The sequence below is a fragment of the Budorcas taxicolor genome, chromosome X (genome assembly GCF_023091745.1).
Source record: "Budorcas taxicolor isolate Tak-1 chromosome X, Takin1.1, whole genome shotgun sequence".
Lineage (NCBI taxonomy): Eukaryota > Metazoa > Chordata > Mammalia > Artiodactyla > Bovidae > Budorcas > Budorcas taxicolor.
Window position 1 is genome coordinate 95581709 of NC_068935.1, and position 17053 is coordinate 95598761.

At 37.1% G+C, this 17053-nt stretch overlaps 1 protein-coding gene across 1 annotated transcript in view; it reads right to left on the reverse strand.

The window, feature by feature from the left end:
• The window catches only part of ZC3H12B (zinc finger CCCH-type containing 12B), a 48404-nt gene extending 35181 nt beyond the window's left edge, over window positions 1-13223 (reverse strand). The window contains exon 1 of the mRNA XM_052663694.1: window positions 12616-13223. Within this exon, the coding sequence (XP_052519654.1) occupies window positions 12616-13223 (608 nt within the window). The remainder of the gene's footprint in view (window positions 1-12615) is intronic.
• Window positions 13224-17053: the final 3830 nt, after the last annotated feature.

Consider the following 17053-nt stretch of genomic DNA (forward strand, 5'->3'; position numbering starts at 1 on the left):
AAAGGAAGAAATGAAGAACTCCAGGGTTAGTAAGAAGGAAAGAAATAAAAATTAAGGCAGAAAAAAATGAAAAAGAAACAACAGCAATCACAGCAAAATTCAACAAAGCAAAAAGCTGGTTCTTTGAGAAGATAAATAGACAACTCATCAAGAGTTAGCCAGACTCATCAGGAATAAAGGGAGAACAATCAAATCAACAAAATTAGAAATGATAATGGATAAATCACAACAGACAACACAGAAATACAAAGGATCATAAGAGACTACTATCAGCAACTATATGCCAATAAAATGGACAGCTTGGAAGGAATGGACAAATTCGTAGAAAAGTATAACTTTCTGAAACTGAATCAGGAAGAAATAGAAAGTCTTAACAGATCCATCACAAGCATGGAAATCAAAACTGTAGTCAGAAATCTTCCAGAAAAAAAAGCTCAGGACCAGACAGCTTCACAGCTGAATTCTACCAAAAATTTAGAGAAGAGCTAACATCTATCCTACTCAAACTCTTCCAGAAAATTGTGGAGGAAGGTAAACTTCCAAACTCATTCTATGAGGCCACCATCACCCTAATACCAAAACCAAACAAAGATGCCACAGAAAAAGAAAACTAAAGGTCAATATCACTGATGAATATAGATGCAAAAATCCTTAATAAAATTCTAGCAAAGAGAATCCAAGAACATATTAAAAAGATCATATATCATGACCAAGTGGGCTTTATCCCAGGGATGCAAGGATTCTTCACCATTCACAAATCAATCAATATGATACACTGCATTAACAAATTGAAAGATAAAACCATATGATTATCTCTATAGGTGCAGAGAAAGATTTTGACAAATTTCAAAATCCATTTATGATAAAAAAAAAAAAAAAAAACCTTCCAGAAAGCAGGTACAGAGGGAACTTACCTCAACATAATAAAAGACATATATGATAAACCCTCAGCAAACACCACAGTGGGGAAAAATTGAAAGCATTTACCCTAAAGTCAGGAACAAGAAGGGTGCCCACTCTCACCACTACTATGCAACATAGTTTTGGAAGTTTTAGCCACAGCAATTAGAGAATAAAAATAAAATAAGGGAATCAAGATTGATGAAGAAGAAGTAAAACTCTCACTGTTTGCAGATGACATGATCCTTTACATGGAAAACCCTAAGACATCACCAGAAAACTACTAGAGCTAATCAGTGAATATAGTAAAGTTGCAAGATATAAAATTAATGCACAGGAATACCTTGCATTCCTATACACTAACAATGAGTAAAAAGAAAGAGAAATTAAGGAAACAATCCAATTCACCATTGCAACGCAAAGAATAAAACGCTTAGGATTAAACCTACCTAAAGAAAAAAAGATCATCACATCTGGTCACATAACTTCATGGGAAATGGATGGGGAAGCAGTGGAAACAGTGGCAGATTTTATTTTGGGGGGATCCAAAATCACTGCAGATGGTGATTGCAGCCAGGAAATTAAAAGACGCTTACTCCTTGGAAGGAAAGTTATGACCAACCTAGATAGCATATTCAAAAACAGAGATATTACTTTGCCAACAAAGGTCTGTCCAATCAAGGCTATGGTTTTTCCAGTGGTCATGTATGAATGTGAGAGTTGGACTGTGAAGAAAGCTGAGTGCCAAAGAATTGATGGTTTTGAAATGTGGTGTTGGAGAAGACTCTTGAGAGTCCCTTGGACTGCAAGGAGATCCAACCAGTCCATTTTAAAGGAGACCATCCTAGGTGTTCACTGGAAGGACTGATGCTGAAGCTGAAACTCCAATACATTGGCCACCTCATGCGAAGAGCTGACTCATTGGAAAAGACCCTGATGCTGGGAGGGATAGGGGGCAGAAGGAGAAAGGGACAATAGAGGATGAGATGGCTGGATGGCATCACTGACTTGATGCACATGAATTTGGATGAATTCCAGGAGTTGGTGATGGACACGGAGGCCTGGAGTGCTGCGATTCGTGGGGTCACAAAGAGTCGGACATGACTGAGGGACTGAACTGAAAGGAAAAAAAGACCTATATATAGAAAACTATAAAACTGTGATGAAAGATATCATAGATGACACAAATAGATGGTGAAATATACATTGTTCATGGATCAGAAGGATCAATGTAGTGAAAATGACTATACTACCTAAAGCAATCTATAGATTCAATATAATCCCTATCAAACTACCAATGGTATTTTTCAGAGAACTAGAACAAATAATTTCACAGTTTGCATGGAAATACAAAAAACCTCGAATAATTAAAGCAATCTTGAGAAAGGAGAATGGAACTGGAGGAATCAACCTGCTTGACTTCAGACTACACTACAAAGCTACAATTATCAAGGCAGTATGGTACTGGCACAAAGACAGAAATATAGATCAGTTGAACAAAATAGAAAGTCCAGAGATAAATCCACACACCTATGGACACCTTATCTTTGAAAAAGGAGACAAGAATATACAATGGAGAAAAGACAATCTCTTTTAACAAGTCGTGCTGAGAAAACTGGCCAATCACTTGTAAAACAGTGAAACTAGAACACTTTCTAACACCATACACAAAAATAAACTCAAAATGGATTATAGATCTAAACGTAAGACCAGAAACTATAAAACTCCTAGAGAAAAACATAGGCAAAACACTGACATAAATCACGGGTGGATCCTCTATGATCCACCTCTCAGATTAATGGAAATAAAAGCAAAAATAAACAAATGGGACCTCAGCTAAACATAAAATCTTTTGCACAACAAAGGAAACTATAAGCCAGGTGAAAAGACAGCCTTCAGAATGGGGAGAAAATAATAGCAAATGAAGCAACTGACAAATAATTCATCACAAAAATATACAAGCAGTACATGCAGCTCAATTCTAGAAAAATAAACGAACCAATCAAAAAAATGGGCCAAAAATCTAACCAGACATTTCTCCAAAGAAGATACACAGATGGCTAACAAATATATGAAAAGATGCTCAACATCACTCATTATCAGAGAAATGCAAATCAAACCCACAATGAGGTACCATATCATGCTGGTCAGAATGGCTGGAGGGTGCAGAGAAAAAAAAACCGCTTATACTGTTGGTGGGAATGCAAACTAGTACAGCCACTATGGAGAACAGTGTGGAGATTCCTTAAAAACCTGGAAATAGAACTGCCATATGACCCAGAAATCCCACTAGTGAGCACACGCACTGAGGAAACCAGATTAGAAAGAGACACATGTACCCCAATGTTCATCACAGCACTGTTTATAATAGCCAGGACATGGAAGCAACCTAGATATCCATTGGCAGATGAATGGAAAAGAAGGCTGTGATACATATGCACAACGGAATATTACTCAGCCATTAAAAATAATGCATTTAAATCAGTTCTAATGAGGTGGATGAAGCCTATTATACCGAGTGAAGTAAGTCAGAAAGAAAAACACCAATACAGCATACTAATGCATATATATGGAATTTAGAAAGATGGTAATGATGACTCTATATGCGAGATAGCAAAAGAGATACATATGTAAAAACAGACTTTTGGACTCTGTGGGAGAAGGCAAGGGTGGGATGATTTGAGGAAATAGCATTGAAACATGTATATTATCATATGGGAAATAGAGTGCCAGTCCAAGTTTGATGCATGAGACAGGGTACTAAGGGCTGGTGCACTAGAATAACCCTGAGGGATGGGATGGGGAGGGAGGTGGGAAGGGGGTTCAGGAAGGTGAACAGATGTGCACCCATGGCTGATTCATGTCAATGCATTGCAAAAATCACTGCAATATTGTAAAGTATCAAGCCTCAAATTAAACTAAATAAATTAATTTAAAATTTAAAAAATGATTATAAAAATAAAATTATGTATAAAAGCAGGTACATATAGTTATAGGTCAATATATCTGAGCCTCATGGTAACTTCACAGCAAAAATTTACAATAGATACACAAAAATCTAGAAAGGAACACAAGGATACCACTAAAAAGCATCAAACTATGGGAAGACAGGAATAGGGAAGAACTATAGAAATAATCAGAAAACAAGTAACAATATGGCAATAAGTACATACTTACATATAATTATCTTAAATGTCAATGGATTAATATTCTAAATCAAAAGATACTATATAAACAAAACATTAAATTATCCAGAAAAAAAACACTAGAATTAATAAGCATATTCAGTAATGTTACAGGATACAAATTTAATATAAAAAATCTGTGGAATTTCTATGCACTAACAATGACCTTTCAGAAAGTGAAATTAAGAAAACAATCTCATTCACCATCTAGTCAAAAAGAATAAAATAGTTAGGGATAAAGCTACCTAGATCCACCAAATAAAGCTACCGAGTATGACCTAGATCAAATCCCTTATGAATATGCAGTGGAAGTGAGAAATAGATTTAAGGGGACCAGATCTGATAGACAGAATGCCTGATGAACTATGGATAGAGGTTCATGACCTTGTACAGGAGACAGAGATCAAGACCATCCCCAAGAAAAAGAAATGCAAAAAAGCAAAATGGCTGCCTGAGGAGGCCTTACAAATAGCTGTGAAAAGAGAAGCAAAAAGAAAAGGAGAAAAGGATAGATATACTCATTTGAATGCAGAGTTCCAAAGAATAGCAAGGAGAGATAAGAAAGACTTCCTCAGCGAACAATGCAAAAAAATAGAGGAAAACAATAGAATAGGAAACACAAGAGATCTCTTCAAGAAAACTATAGACACCAAGGAAACATTTTATGCAAAGATGGGCTCAAAAAAAGGACAGAAATGGTAGGGACCTAAAAGAAGTAGAAGATATTAAGAAGAGGTGGCAAGAATACAAAGAAGAACTGCACAAGAAAGATCACCATGACCCAGATAATCATGATGATGTGATCACTCACACTCACCTAGAGCCAGGCATCTTGGAATGTGAAGTCAAGTGGGCCTTAGGAAGCATCACTACGAACAAAGCTACTGGAGGTGATGGAATTCCAGTTGAGCTATTTCAAATCTAAAAGATCATGCTGTGAAAGTGCTACACTCAATATGTCAGCAAATTTTGAAAACTCAGCACTGGCCACAGGACTGGAAAAGGTCATTTTTCATTCCAATCCCAAAGAAAGGCAATGCCAAAGAATGTTCAAACTACCACACAATTGCACTCATCTCACACACTATTGAAGTAATACTCAAAATTCTCCAAGCCAGGCTTCAGCAATACACGAACTGTGAAATTCCAGATGTTCAAGCTGGTTTTAGAAAAGGCAGAGGTACCAGAGATCAAACTGCCAACATCCACTGGAACACAGAAAAGGCAAGAGAGTTCCAGAAAAACATCTATTTCTGCTTTATTGACTATGCCAAATCCTTTGGCTGTATGGATTACAAGAAACTGTGAAAGAATCTGAAAGAGATGGGAATACCAGACCACCTAATCTGCCTCCTGAGAAACTTATATGTAGGTCAGGAAGCAACAGTTAGAACTGGACATGGAACAACAGACTGGTTCCAAATAGGAAAAGAAGTACGTCAAGGCTGTATATTGTCACCCTGCTTATTTAACTTATATGCAGAGTACAGCATGAGAAACACTAGGCTGGAGGAAGCACAAGCTGGAATCAAGATTGCCGGGAGAAATGTCAATAACCTCAGATATGCAGATGACACCACCCTTATGGCAGAAAGTGAAGAAGAACTAGAGCCTCGTGATGAAAGTGAAAGAGGAGAGTGAACAATTTGACTTAAAGCTCAATATTCCGAAAACTAAGATCATGACATCCAGTCCCATCACTTCATGGGAAATAGATGGGAAAACAGTGGAAACAGTGGCTGACTTTATTTTTCTGTGCTCCAAAGTCACTGCAGATGGTGACTGCAGCCATGAAATTAGCAGAAACTTACTCCTTGGAAGGAAAGTTATGACCAACCTAGACAACATAGTAAAAAGCAGAGTCATTACTTTGTCAACAAAGGACCGTCTAGTCAAGGTTATGGTTTTTCCAATGGTCATGTATGGATATGAGTGTTGGATTATGAAGAAAACCGAGCGCCAAAGAATTGATGCTTTTCAATTGTGGTGTTGGAGAAGACTCTTGAGAGTCCCTTGGACTGCAAAGAGATCCAACCAGTCCATTCTAAAGGAGGTCAGTCCTGGGTGTTCATTGGAAGGATTGATGTTGAAGTTGAAACTCCAATACTTTGGCCACCTGATGTGAAGAGTTTACTCATTTGAAAAGCCCCTGATGCTGGGAAAGATTGAGGGCAGGAGGAGAAGGGGACGACATTGGATGAGATGGCTGGATAGCATCACCAACTCAATGCACATGGGTTTGGGTGGACTCTCGTAGTTGGTGATGGACAGGGAGGCCTGGTGTGCTGCAGTTCATGGAGTCAAAAAGAGTTGGACACAACTGAACGACTGAACTGAAAGCTACCTAAGAAGGTAAATGCCATGTGCTCAGAAGACTGTAAGATGTTGAAAGAAGTTGAGGAAAACACAAATAGATTGAAAGATACACCCTGTTTTTGAATTCAGTTCAGTTCAGTTCAGATTAGTCACTCAGTCCTGTCTGTCTCTTCTCAACCCCAAGGGCTGAAGCACACCAGGCCTCCCTGTCCATCACCAACTTCCAGAGTTTACTCAAACTAAAGTCCATTGAGTCAGTGATGCCATCCAACTTCTGTCATCCCCTTCTCCTCCTGCCCTCAATATTTCCTAGAATCAGGGTCTTTTCCAATGAGTCAGCTCTTTGCATCAGGTCGCCAAAGTATTCAAGCTTCAGCTTCAACATCAGTCTTTCCAAGTAACACCCAAGACTCATCTTCTTTAGGATGGATTGGTTGTATCTCTTTGCAGTCCAAGGGACTCTCAGGAGCATTCTCCAACACAACACTTCAAAAGCATCAATTCTTCGGCACTTAGCTTTCTTCATAGTCCAACTCTCAAATCCATACATTGCCATTGGAAAAACCATTGTCTTGACTAGACGGACTTTTGTTGTCAAAGCATTGTATCTGCTTTTTAATATGCTGCCTAGGTTGGTCATAACTTGCCTTCCAAGGAGTAAGCGTCTTTTAATTTCATGGCTGCAATCACCATCTACAGTGATTTTGGAGCCCAGAAAAATAAAGTCAGCCACTGTGTCTCCTGTTTCCCCATCAATTTCCCATGAAGTGATGGGACCAGATACCAAATCTTAATTTTCTGAATTTTGAGCTTTAAGCCAACTTTTTCACTAACCTCTTTCACTTTCACCAAGAGGCTCTAGTTCTTCTTCACTTTCTGCCATAAGGGTGGTGTCATCTGCATATCTGAGGTTATTGACATTTCTCCCGGCAATCTTGGTTCCAGCTTGTGCTTCCTCCAGCCCAGCGTTTCTCATGCTGTACTCTGCATGTAAGTTAAATAAGCAGGGTGACAATATACAGCCTTGACGTACTTCTTTTCCTATTTGGAACCAGTCTGTTGTTCCATGTCCAGTTCTAACTGTTGCTTCCTGACCTACATATAAGTTTCTCAGGAGGCAGATTAGGTGGTCTGGTATTCCCATCTCTTTCAGATTTTTCCACAGTTTCTTGTGATCCATACAGTCAAAGGATTTGGCATAGTCAATAAAGTAGAAATAGATGCTTTTCTGGAACTCTCTTTGCTTTTTTGATGATCCAGAAGATGTTGGCAATTTGATCTCTGGTTCCTTTGCCTTTTCTAAAACCAGCTTGAACATCTGGAAGTTCACAGTTCATGTATTGCTGAAGCCTGGCTTGGAGAATTTTGAGCATTACTTCAATAGCGTGTGAGATGAGTGCAATTGTGTGGTAGTTTGAACATTCTTTGGCATTGTCTTTCTTTGGGATTGGAATGAAAAATGACCTTTTCCAGTCCTGTGGCCAGTGCTGAGTTTTCAAAATTTGCTGACATATTGAGTGTAGCACTTTCACAGCATGATCTTTTAGATTTGAAATAGCTCAACTGGAATTCCATCACCTCCAGTAGCTTTGTTCGTAGTGACGCTTCCTAAAGCCCACTTGACTCTAGGTGAGTGTGAGTGATCACATCATCATGATTATCTGGGTCATGAAGATCTTTCTTGTACAGTTCTTCTTTGTATTCTTTCCACCTCTTCTTAATATCTTCTGCTTCTGTTAGGTCCCTACCATTTCTGTCCTTTTTTGAGCCCATCTTTGCATAAAATGTTCCCTTGGTACCTCTAATTTTCTTAAAGAGATCTCTAGTCTTTCCCATTCTATTGTTTTCCTCTATTTCTTTGCATTGTTCCCTGAGGAAGTCTTTCTGTCCTTTTTTGAGCCCATCTTTGCATAAAATGTTCCCTTGGTACCTCTAATTTTCTTGAAGAGATCTCTAGTCTTTCCCATTCTATTGTTTTCCTCTATTTCTTTGCATTGTTCACTGAGGAAGTCTTTCTTATCTCTCCTTGCTATTCTTTGGAACTCTGCATTCAAATGAGTATATCTTTCCTTTTCTCCTTTGCTTTTTGCTTTTCTTTTCACAGCTATTTGTTAGGGCTCCTCAGGCAGCCCTTTTGCTTTTTTGCATTTCTTTTTCTTGGGGATGGTCTTGATTCCTGTCTCCTGTGCAATGTCACGAACTTCTGTCCATAGTTCATCAGGCATTCTATCAGATCTAGTCCCTTATATCTATTTATCACTAATAATTAATATTATTAAAGTGACTATAGTACCCCATGTAATCTACAGTTTCAATGCAGTTCCTATCAATACACCAAAATAATTTTTCATAGAAAAAAAATAAAACAAATAATTTTATAATTTTAAATTTTTTATGAAAAAGATACCTCAAATAGCCAAAGAACTAGAGAATGAACAAACTGAGTAGTCATGTGCTCTGGCTTCAGAATATGCTACAGAACTACAGTAATCAAAAGAGTATGTTACTGGTTCCAAAACAGACACATAGCTTAATGAAACATAATAAAGACCCCAGAAAAAAATCCCCATACACTTATGGTCAATTAATCTGCAATAAAGGAGGCAGGAATATGCAATGGAGAAAAGACAGTCTCTTCAATAAGTGATGCTGGGAAAACTGGACAGCTATATGTAAGAAAATGAAATTAAAGCATTCTCTAACACCGTAAACAGTCAGAGCATCTTATACTAGCAGGTTTTTCACTTGATTATCCCATTGTCTTTGAGGGCAGGACCTTGTTTTATATGTCCCTATTTTTTTCCCAGAGCACATAGCACAGTACTGGATGCTTCCACATCTCTGGGGATGGGGGCAAGTGTTTTGAGCCATACATGGAATATTTAGCAGGAATTGCTTAGCAGACTATCTGAAGGTACATTTTAATATATAGTTCTGTATAATCTTCATAAAAACTGTGTTTTACAGATTAGAAATCTAGAGTTCACCAAGGTTAAATGACTTGGGAACACTTGTTATAGATAATAGGTACAAAGTGAGAACTTACATTTTCTGACTTCAGATGAATAAAATGAAACTAATATTTATAATTTATTCTGTGCCAAGTAGTTTGCATATTCTGATTTAGCCTGCAGATGAGCAGAGATTGAGTTCAGATATTGAATAACTGCCAAGGCCACACAAGTTATAAATGACAGTTTGTATTAAAATCTTACTCCAGTACTCCTGCAATATAGTATGTGGCCATTAGTTTTATTAAGAACACTTGACACAGTTTCTAATAGCAGGGAATACATTTACAGAATCCTTTCTTCAAATATTATATTTTTTATTTTTATTAAAGTACAGTTGATTTACAATACTATAATAGTTTCAGATGTACAACATAGCCATTCAATAGATAGCATCAGTGACTCAAAGGACATAAATTTGAGCCAGTTCCAGGAGATAGTGAAGGACAAGGAAGCTTGCTGTGCTGCAGTCCGTGGGGTTGCAAAGAGTTGGACATGACTTAGTGACTGAACAACAGCAAAGTTTTTTTTTTAATAAAATATTGACTGTATTTTTTTGTGATGTAAAATATATCCTTGTATGTTATTTATTTTATACATAGTACTAGGTATCTCTCAATATCCTAACCCTATTTGGCCTCTCCTCTATCTTTCTTCCCAGTAGTAATCATTAGTGTGTTCTTTATATACTTGAGTCTGTTTCCATTTTGTTATATTCCATCTTATTTTTTAGACTCCACATATAAGTGATAGCATACAATATTTGCCTTTCTCTGTCTGACTTTTTCACTAATCATAATACACTCTAGATTCACCCATACTGTTGCAAATAGTCAATTTTCATTCTTTTTTATGGCTGAGTAATATTTCATTGCATATATACCACAGCTCCTTTATCCAGTCATCAGCTTATGGACACTAAGTTTGCTTCCATATATTGGCTATTGTAAATAATGCTACTGTGAACACTGGGCTGTGTGTATATATATATATATATATATATATATTTTTTTTTTTTTTTTTTTTCCAAATCAGTGTTTTTTTTTTTTTTTTTCCTTCAGATATATACACAGGAGTGGAATAGTTGGATCATATAATAGTTCTATTTTTACTCTCTTGAAAAATATACTTGCTCTTTTTATAATGGCTATACCACTTTACATTCCCACCAACAGTACAGTAGGGCTCTCTTTTCTCCACATCTTCACCAACACACTTGCTATTTTTTGTGGTCTATTTGACAATAGCCATTCTGACATGTGTGAGGTGATGTCTCACCATAGTTTTGATTTGCATTTCCCTGATTATTAGCAATGTTGAGCGTCCTTTCATGTGCCTATTGACCATCTGTATGTCTTCTTTGGAAACATATCTATTCAAGTTTTATGCTCATTTTTAAATTGAATTGTTTGGCTTTTTTAAAATATTGAATTGTATGCACTGTTTATGCATTTTGGACATTAATCCTAACAGTCAGATGACTAGCAAATATTTTCTTCTATTCAGTAGGCTTTCTTTTCATTTTGTCAAAGGTTTCCTTTGTTATGCAATAGCTTTTAAGTCTAATTTCATGCCATTTGTTTACTTTTACTTTAATTTTCTTTGCTTTAGAAGACAGGTTTAAAAGCATATTGCTATGATTTATGTCAAAAAGTGTTCTGCCTATGTTTTCCTTTAGAAATTTTATGGCTTATGGTCTAACATTTAGGTATTTAACTCATTTTTGCTTAATTTTTGTATGTGGTATCAGGGAAGCCATAGCTCAGTTGGTAAAGAATACGTCTGCAATGCAGGAGACCCCAGTTTGATTCCTGGGTCAGGAAGATCCCCTGGAGAAGGGATAGCCTACCTGCTTCAGTATACTTGGACTTCCCTTCTGGTTCAGCTGGTAAAGAATCTGCCTGTAATGTGGGGGACCTGAGTTCAACCCTGAGTTGAGAAGATCCCCTGTAGAAGGGAAAGGCTACCCACTCCAGTATTTTGGCCTGGAGAATTTCATGGACTGTATAGTCCATGGGGTCACCAAGAGTCGGACACAACTGAATGACTTTCACTCACTGGCTCAGGAGATAAAGAATCTGCCTGCAATGCAAGGGACATAGGAGATGCAGGTTCATTTCCTGGGTCAAGAAGATCCCTGGGTTGAGAATACTCTCCAATATTGAGAACACTTCAGTATTTTTGCCTGAAAAATCAAGATATTGGCAAGGCTGTGTTATTTCTGCTGGCTGCAGAGAAGAATACTTCCCTTAACTTCTTCAGTTTCTGAAGGCTGCTCACATTCCTTGGCTCATGGTCTCTTTCTTACATCTCTCCAACTTCTTGTTTCTGTCATCAAATCACCTACTATTTATTCTGAGCCTGTTGCCTCCCTCCCTCTTAAAAGGACCCTTGAGGTTACATTGAGCCCACCATAAAATACAGGATAATTTTCCCCATCTCAAGGTCATTAGCTTAATCACATTTTCAAAGTTCCTTTTTATCATGTAAGAAAATATATTCTCAGATTCTAAGGATTAGGATATGGACATCATTAGGGGACTATTATTCAGTCTACCATGTTACTTCAGCTCAGAAACAATCATTGGGATGAGAAAAGTCATAAGGGTACTTGTGGTTGTAATACAACTTGAAGGGTATAAAGACGAGGAGGTGATCACTCCTAGACTGGAAAATGACATAAACCCATGTAGTGGGGGTAGGAATCATCACAATTTACATGGAGTTTGTTAAAGAGATTAATATAAATGCAGTATGCATGAGAGATGCAATCAAATAGGAGGAGGGAAAGATCAAATCACAAAGTCAAGCAAAGGGATACAAATTTGAGGTAAGCTTGGAAATTTTCAATTACTGAAAGCTCCCAAGTAAGCCCCCAAAAGACATTATAAAAGCACTATTTTCAGGATGATTTGTTTAGGCAAGTAGAGGTGGGAGAGTGGACCTCAAGAGGAACAAATGCTGGTTGGTTACATCTCCTCTGAAGTATCACTGATGTCTAAGGTGCTTTCAGAACACCTGAAAACAAGATGGCAACAATTTCAAAGGCAATATAAAAGGCCAGTCAGGATCATTTTAGCATCTGTCCATCAAGAGGAGCATAAATCACAGACAACTAAGGGCCTCCCATATTGTAAAGGAAGCCAATTTCTATGAGGTCAAGGTAGTTTTAAAGAAAGAGAAAGAAAATATACCAGTCTTACCTCATTGCCACATTACTTCCATCTATGACAATTGGCCTCAAATTGTCACTGTTGTCTATTTCATCTTCAAGAGACAGCTCAGGGCTTGTGATCTCTCTGGAGCTGGGCCCTCGAGGCCCTAACAGATTCAAGTTGACTTGCCCTTCCAAATCACCTTTGTTCCCAAGTCTGACAAGCTCTGCCAATACATCATTAATAAGCGATTCTGGACCCAGCTTGTTCAGCACTGATTGAATCTGTTCCTCTGCATAACCCAACTTTAAAGCAAAATCCATCTTGGTTTGGTATTCTTTTTCCAAGTCAAGCTTCCCATCATGTAGAATGCTGCTCTGGGAGAAGCTTGGATGATCTAGGCAGGGTGATCTACATAGCTGGCGGTGTGGCTTACAAAGGATCTCCTTTTTATTCAATTGAACATCTCCCAGTTGGCAGCTATTGTCATTGGTGCTGTTTTTAAGGCTCATTTGTTCAGGATCACTCTCACAGCCCAGCCACTCTTCAGAATCAGGATTGCCTTGCTCCGTATTCTCTTGCTTAGACTGCTGCTTCTCTTCCTTGGAGGCACTCTTCTTCATTTTTGGTGTTTCCACTGCAGAGGTGGCTGTCATTCCGTTGAGTGGTCAGTCTAAGGTCTAATCAGCTTTTTTCTTTTTAGCCTGCTTGGAAGTCATGTACATTGGCATTCCTTTGCATAAAATGTGGTGGCAGTGGTGGCACAAGAGTTTGCCTGTTTGGTTTGTTATGTTTAGATGTTACCAGTTCCTACAAATAAACACACATATCATAATCATGTTTAGTAAACTTATGGAAAATTATTTTAAATATGGTGCTTTCTTCCTAAGAAACTACAGGCTGTCTGATATATTTTTCTGCTTAAAATGATTGGAGTCAAAATAATATTGAATGTCTTTTCAGATCACAGCAGTATGAGACTGTAAAATCAACTACAAGAAAAACAACTAAAAGAAAAAAACAAACAAACAAACACGTGGCATCTAAACAGTATGCTACTAAACAATCAATGGGTCATTGAAGAAATCAAAGAGAAAATTAAAAAAAATATATCTTGGGATAAAAATGTTAACACAATGACACAGAAATCTATAGGGCTGCAGGAAAGTAGTTCTAAGAGGGAAGTTTATAGTGATTCAATCCTAAATCAGGAAACAAGAAAAACCTCAAACAAACCAACCTAAGTTAAAGGAATTAGAAAAAGAAAAAACCCACAGTTAGTAGAAGGAAATAAATAATAAAGATTACAGCAGAAATAAGTGAAAAAGAGACTAAAAAGCAATAGAAAAGATTAATGAAATTTAAGAACTGGTTCTTTGAAAAGATATACAAAATTGAAAAACCTTTAGCCAGAACTAATCAAACAGAGGGTTTCCCCGGTGGCTCAGATGGTAAAGAATCTGCCTCCAATGTGGAAGACCCAGGTTCAATCCCTGGGTCAGGAAAGTCCCCTGGAAAAGGGACTTGCTACCCACTCCAGTATTCTCACCTAAAGAATCACATGGACAGAGGAGCCTGGTGGGCTAGAGTACATGGGGTCTCAGACAGTTGAACACTACTGAGTGAGTAACAGACACATCAAAAAGAGAGAGGGCCTAGATAAATAAAATCATAAATGAAAAGAAAAATTTACAACTGAGAGCACAGAAATACAAAGAATAACAAGTAAATTACTATAAACAAATATATGCTCCAAAAATGGACAACCTAAAAGAAATGGATAAATTTTTAGAAATATAGTCTACCAAGTCTAATCAGGAAGAAATAGATAAAAATAAAAACAAACCAATTGCCAGGAATGAAATTAAATCTGTAATTTAAAACTTCTCAACAAACAAAAGTCTAACACCAGTATAGCTTCACAGATAAATTCTACCAAACACTTTATAAAGAGCTACTGCCTCTCCTCAGACTATTTCAAAAATTGAAGAGGAGAAAATGCTTTCAATGCTGCTTTCAAGCCAGTATTACCCTGATTTAAAAAAATATATAGACAAAGATAATCTAAATAAGAAAATTGCAGGCAAACATCACTGATAAACATAAATGCAAAAACACTCAACAAAGTATTACCAAACTAAATTCAACAGTAAGTTAGAAGGTTCACACACGATGATTCAGTAATATTTATCAAAGGGATGCAAAGATCTTTCAATATCCACAAATCATTGTGATTCACCACATTAACAAATGGAATAAAATCATATGGTCACTTCAATTGATGCAGAAAAAGCTTTTGACAAAATTTAGCGTCTGTTTTGGAGAAGGCAGTGACACCCCACTCCAATACTCTTGCCTGGGAAACCCCATGGATGGCAAAGCCTGATAGGCTGCAGTCCATGTGGTCGCTAAGATTCGGACACAGGTGAGCAACTTTACTTTCACTTTTCACTTTCGTGCATTGGAGAAGGAAATGGCAACCCACTCCAGTGTTCTTGCCTGGAGAATCCCAGGGACGAAGAAGCCTGGTGGGCTGCTGTCTATGGGTTCACACAGAGTCGGACATGACTGAAGTGACTTAGCAGCAGCAGCAGCATCTGTTTACAATAAAACCTCTCCAGAAAGTGGGAATAGAAGTAACATACCTAAACATAATAAAGGCCTTATATGCCCCTAAAACCAAAAATATACTCAATTGTGAAATTCAGAAAACACTTCCTCTAAGATCAGGAACAAGATAAATTTGCCCACTCTCACTGCCTTTATTCAACAGAGTATTGAAAGTTCTAATCACAATTATACAAGAAAAAGAAATGAAACTAGTCCAAATTAGAAAGAAGTCAAAGTTCTTGCAGATGACATGATACTATATACAGAAACCCTAAAGACTCCACCAAAAAAAAAACTATTATATCTGATAAATGAATTCACTAAAGTTACAGGATACAAAATTAATACACAGAAGTCTGTAGTTTTTCTATACAATAAAAACCATCTATCAGAAAGAAAAAATTAACAATGCCACTTATAATTGCATCAAACAGAATCAAATACTTAGGAATAAATTTAACTGGGGTGGTGAAAAGCCTGTACTCTGAACAGGATAAGACATTGACAAAATAAATTGAAGAATACACAAACAAATAGAAGATATACCTTGCTCATGGATTAGAATTAATATTGTTAAGACATCCATATTACACAAAGTGATCTACAGATTCAATGCAATCTCAATCAAAGCATCAATAGCACTTTTCACAGGACTAGAACAAATAATTGTAAAGTTTATATAGAACCATGAAAGGCCCTGGATAGTCAAAGCAATTTTGAGAAAAAAAAAAAAAAAAAAAGCTAGAGGTATCACACTCCTTTACTTAAAACTTTACTACAAAGCTATAGTAATTAAGCCAGCATGTAACTTGGTACAAAAAGACACATAAATCAATGGGAGAGAGCCCCCAAATAAGCCAATGCCTATAGGATCAATTAATTTGTGACAAAGGAGACAAGAATATACAATGGGGAAAAGAGAGCTTCTTCAATAAATGGTGTTGGGGAGGACAGAGTGGGATGAATTGAGAAGGCAGCACTGACATATATACAATATCAAGTGCAAAATAGTTAGCAAGTGGGAAGCACTTGTATAGCACAGGGAACTCAGCTCAGTGCTCTGTGATGACCTAGAGGGCTGGGATTGGGGCGAGGCAGAGGGAGGCTCAAGAGGGAGGAGATATAGATATACTTATAGTTAATTCACATTGCTGTCTAGCAGAAACCAACACATCATGGTAAAGCAACTATACTCCAATTAAAAATAAATTAAAAATGGTGTTGGGAAAAATTGAATACCTGTATGTAAAAGAATCAAACTGGACTAAATTCTTATACTACATACAAAAATAAATTCAAAATTGATTAAATATTGAAGTGTAAGACCTGAAACCATAGAACACTTAAAAGAAAACATAGGCAGTATGTTCTTGCCATCAGTCTTAGCAACACTTTTTTGGTGTGTCCTTACAATCCTGCAACAAAAGGAAAAAAAAAAAAAAATGAGACTACATCAGACTAAAAAGTGCTTACATAGTGAAGGAAATTATCAACGAAAGTAAAGCAACCTACTAAATAGGATAAGATATTTGAAAATAATATGTTTGATAAAGGCTTAATATAAAAAATATATAAATAACTCATACAACTCAATAACATCCCCCCCAAAACTTTCTGATTAAATATCAGAGGACCTGAGTAGACATTTCTCCAAAGAAGACATACAGATGGCCAATCTCTGACACATGAAAAAATGCTTAACTTCATTAATCATCAGCAAAATGCATCGGAACAGTATCACTTCCCACCTGTCAGAATGGCTATCATTGAACAGACAACACATAACAAGTGTTGATGAGGATGTGGAGAAAAGAGAACCCTCCTGAACTATTGGTGTGGATGTAAATTGTCACAGGCAATATGGAAAATAGCATAC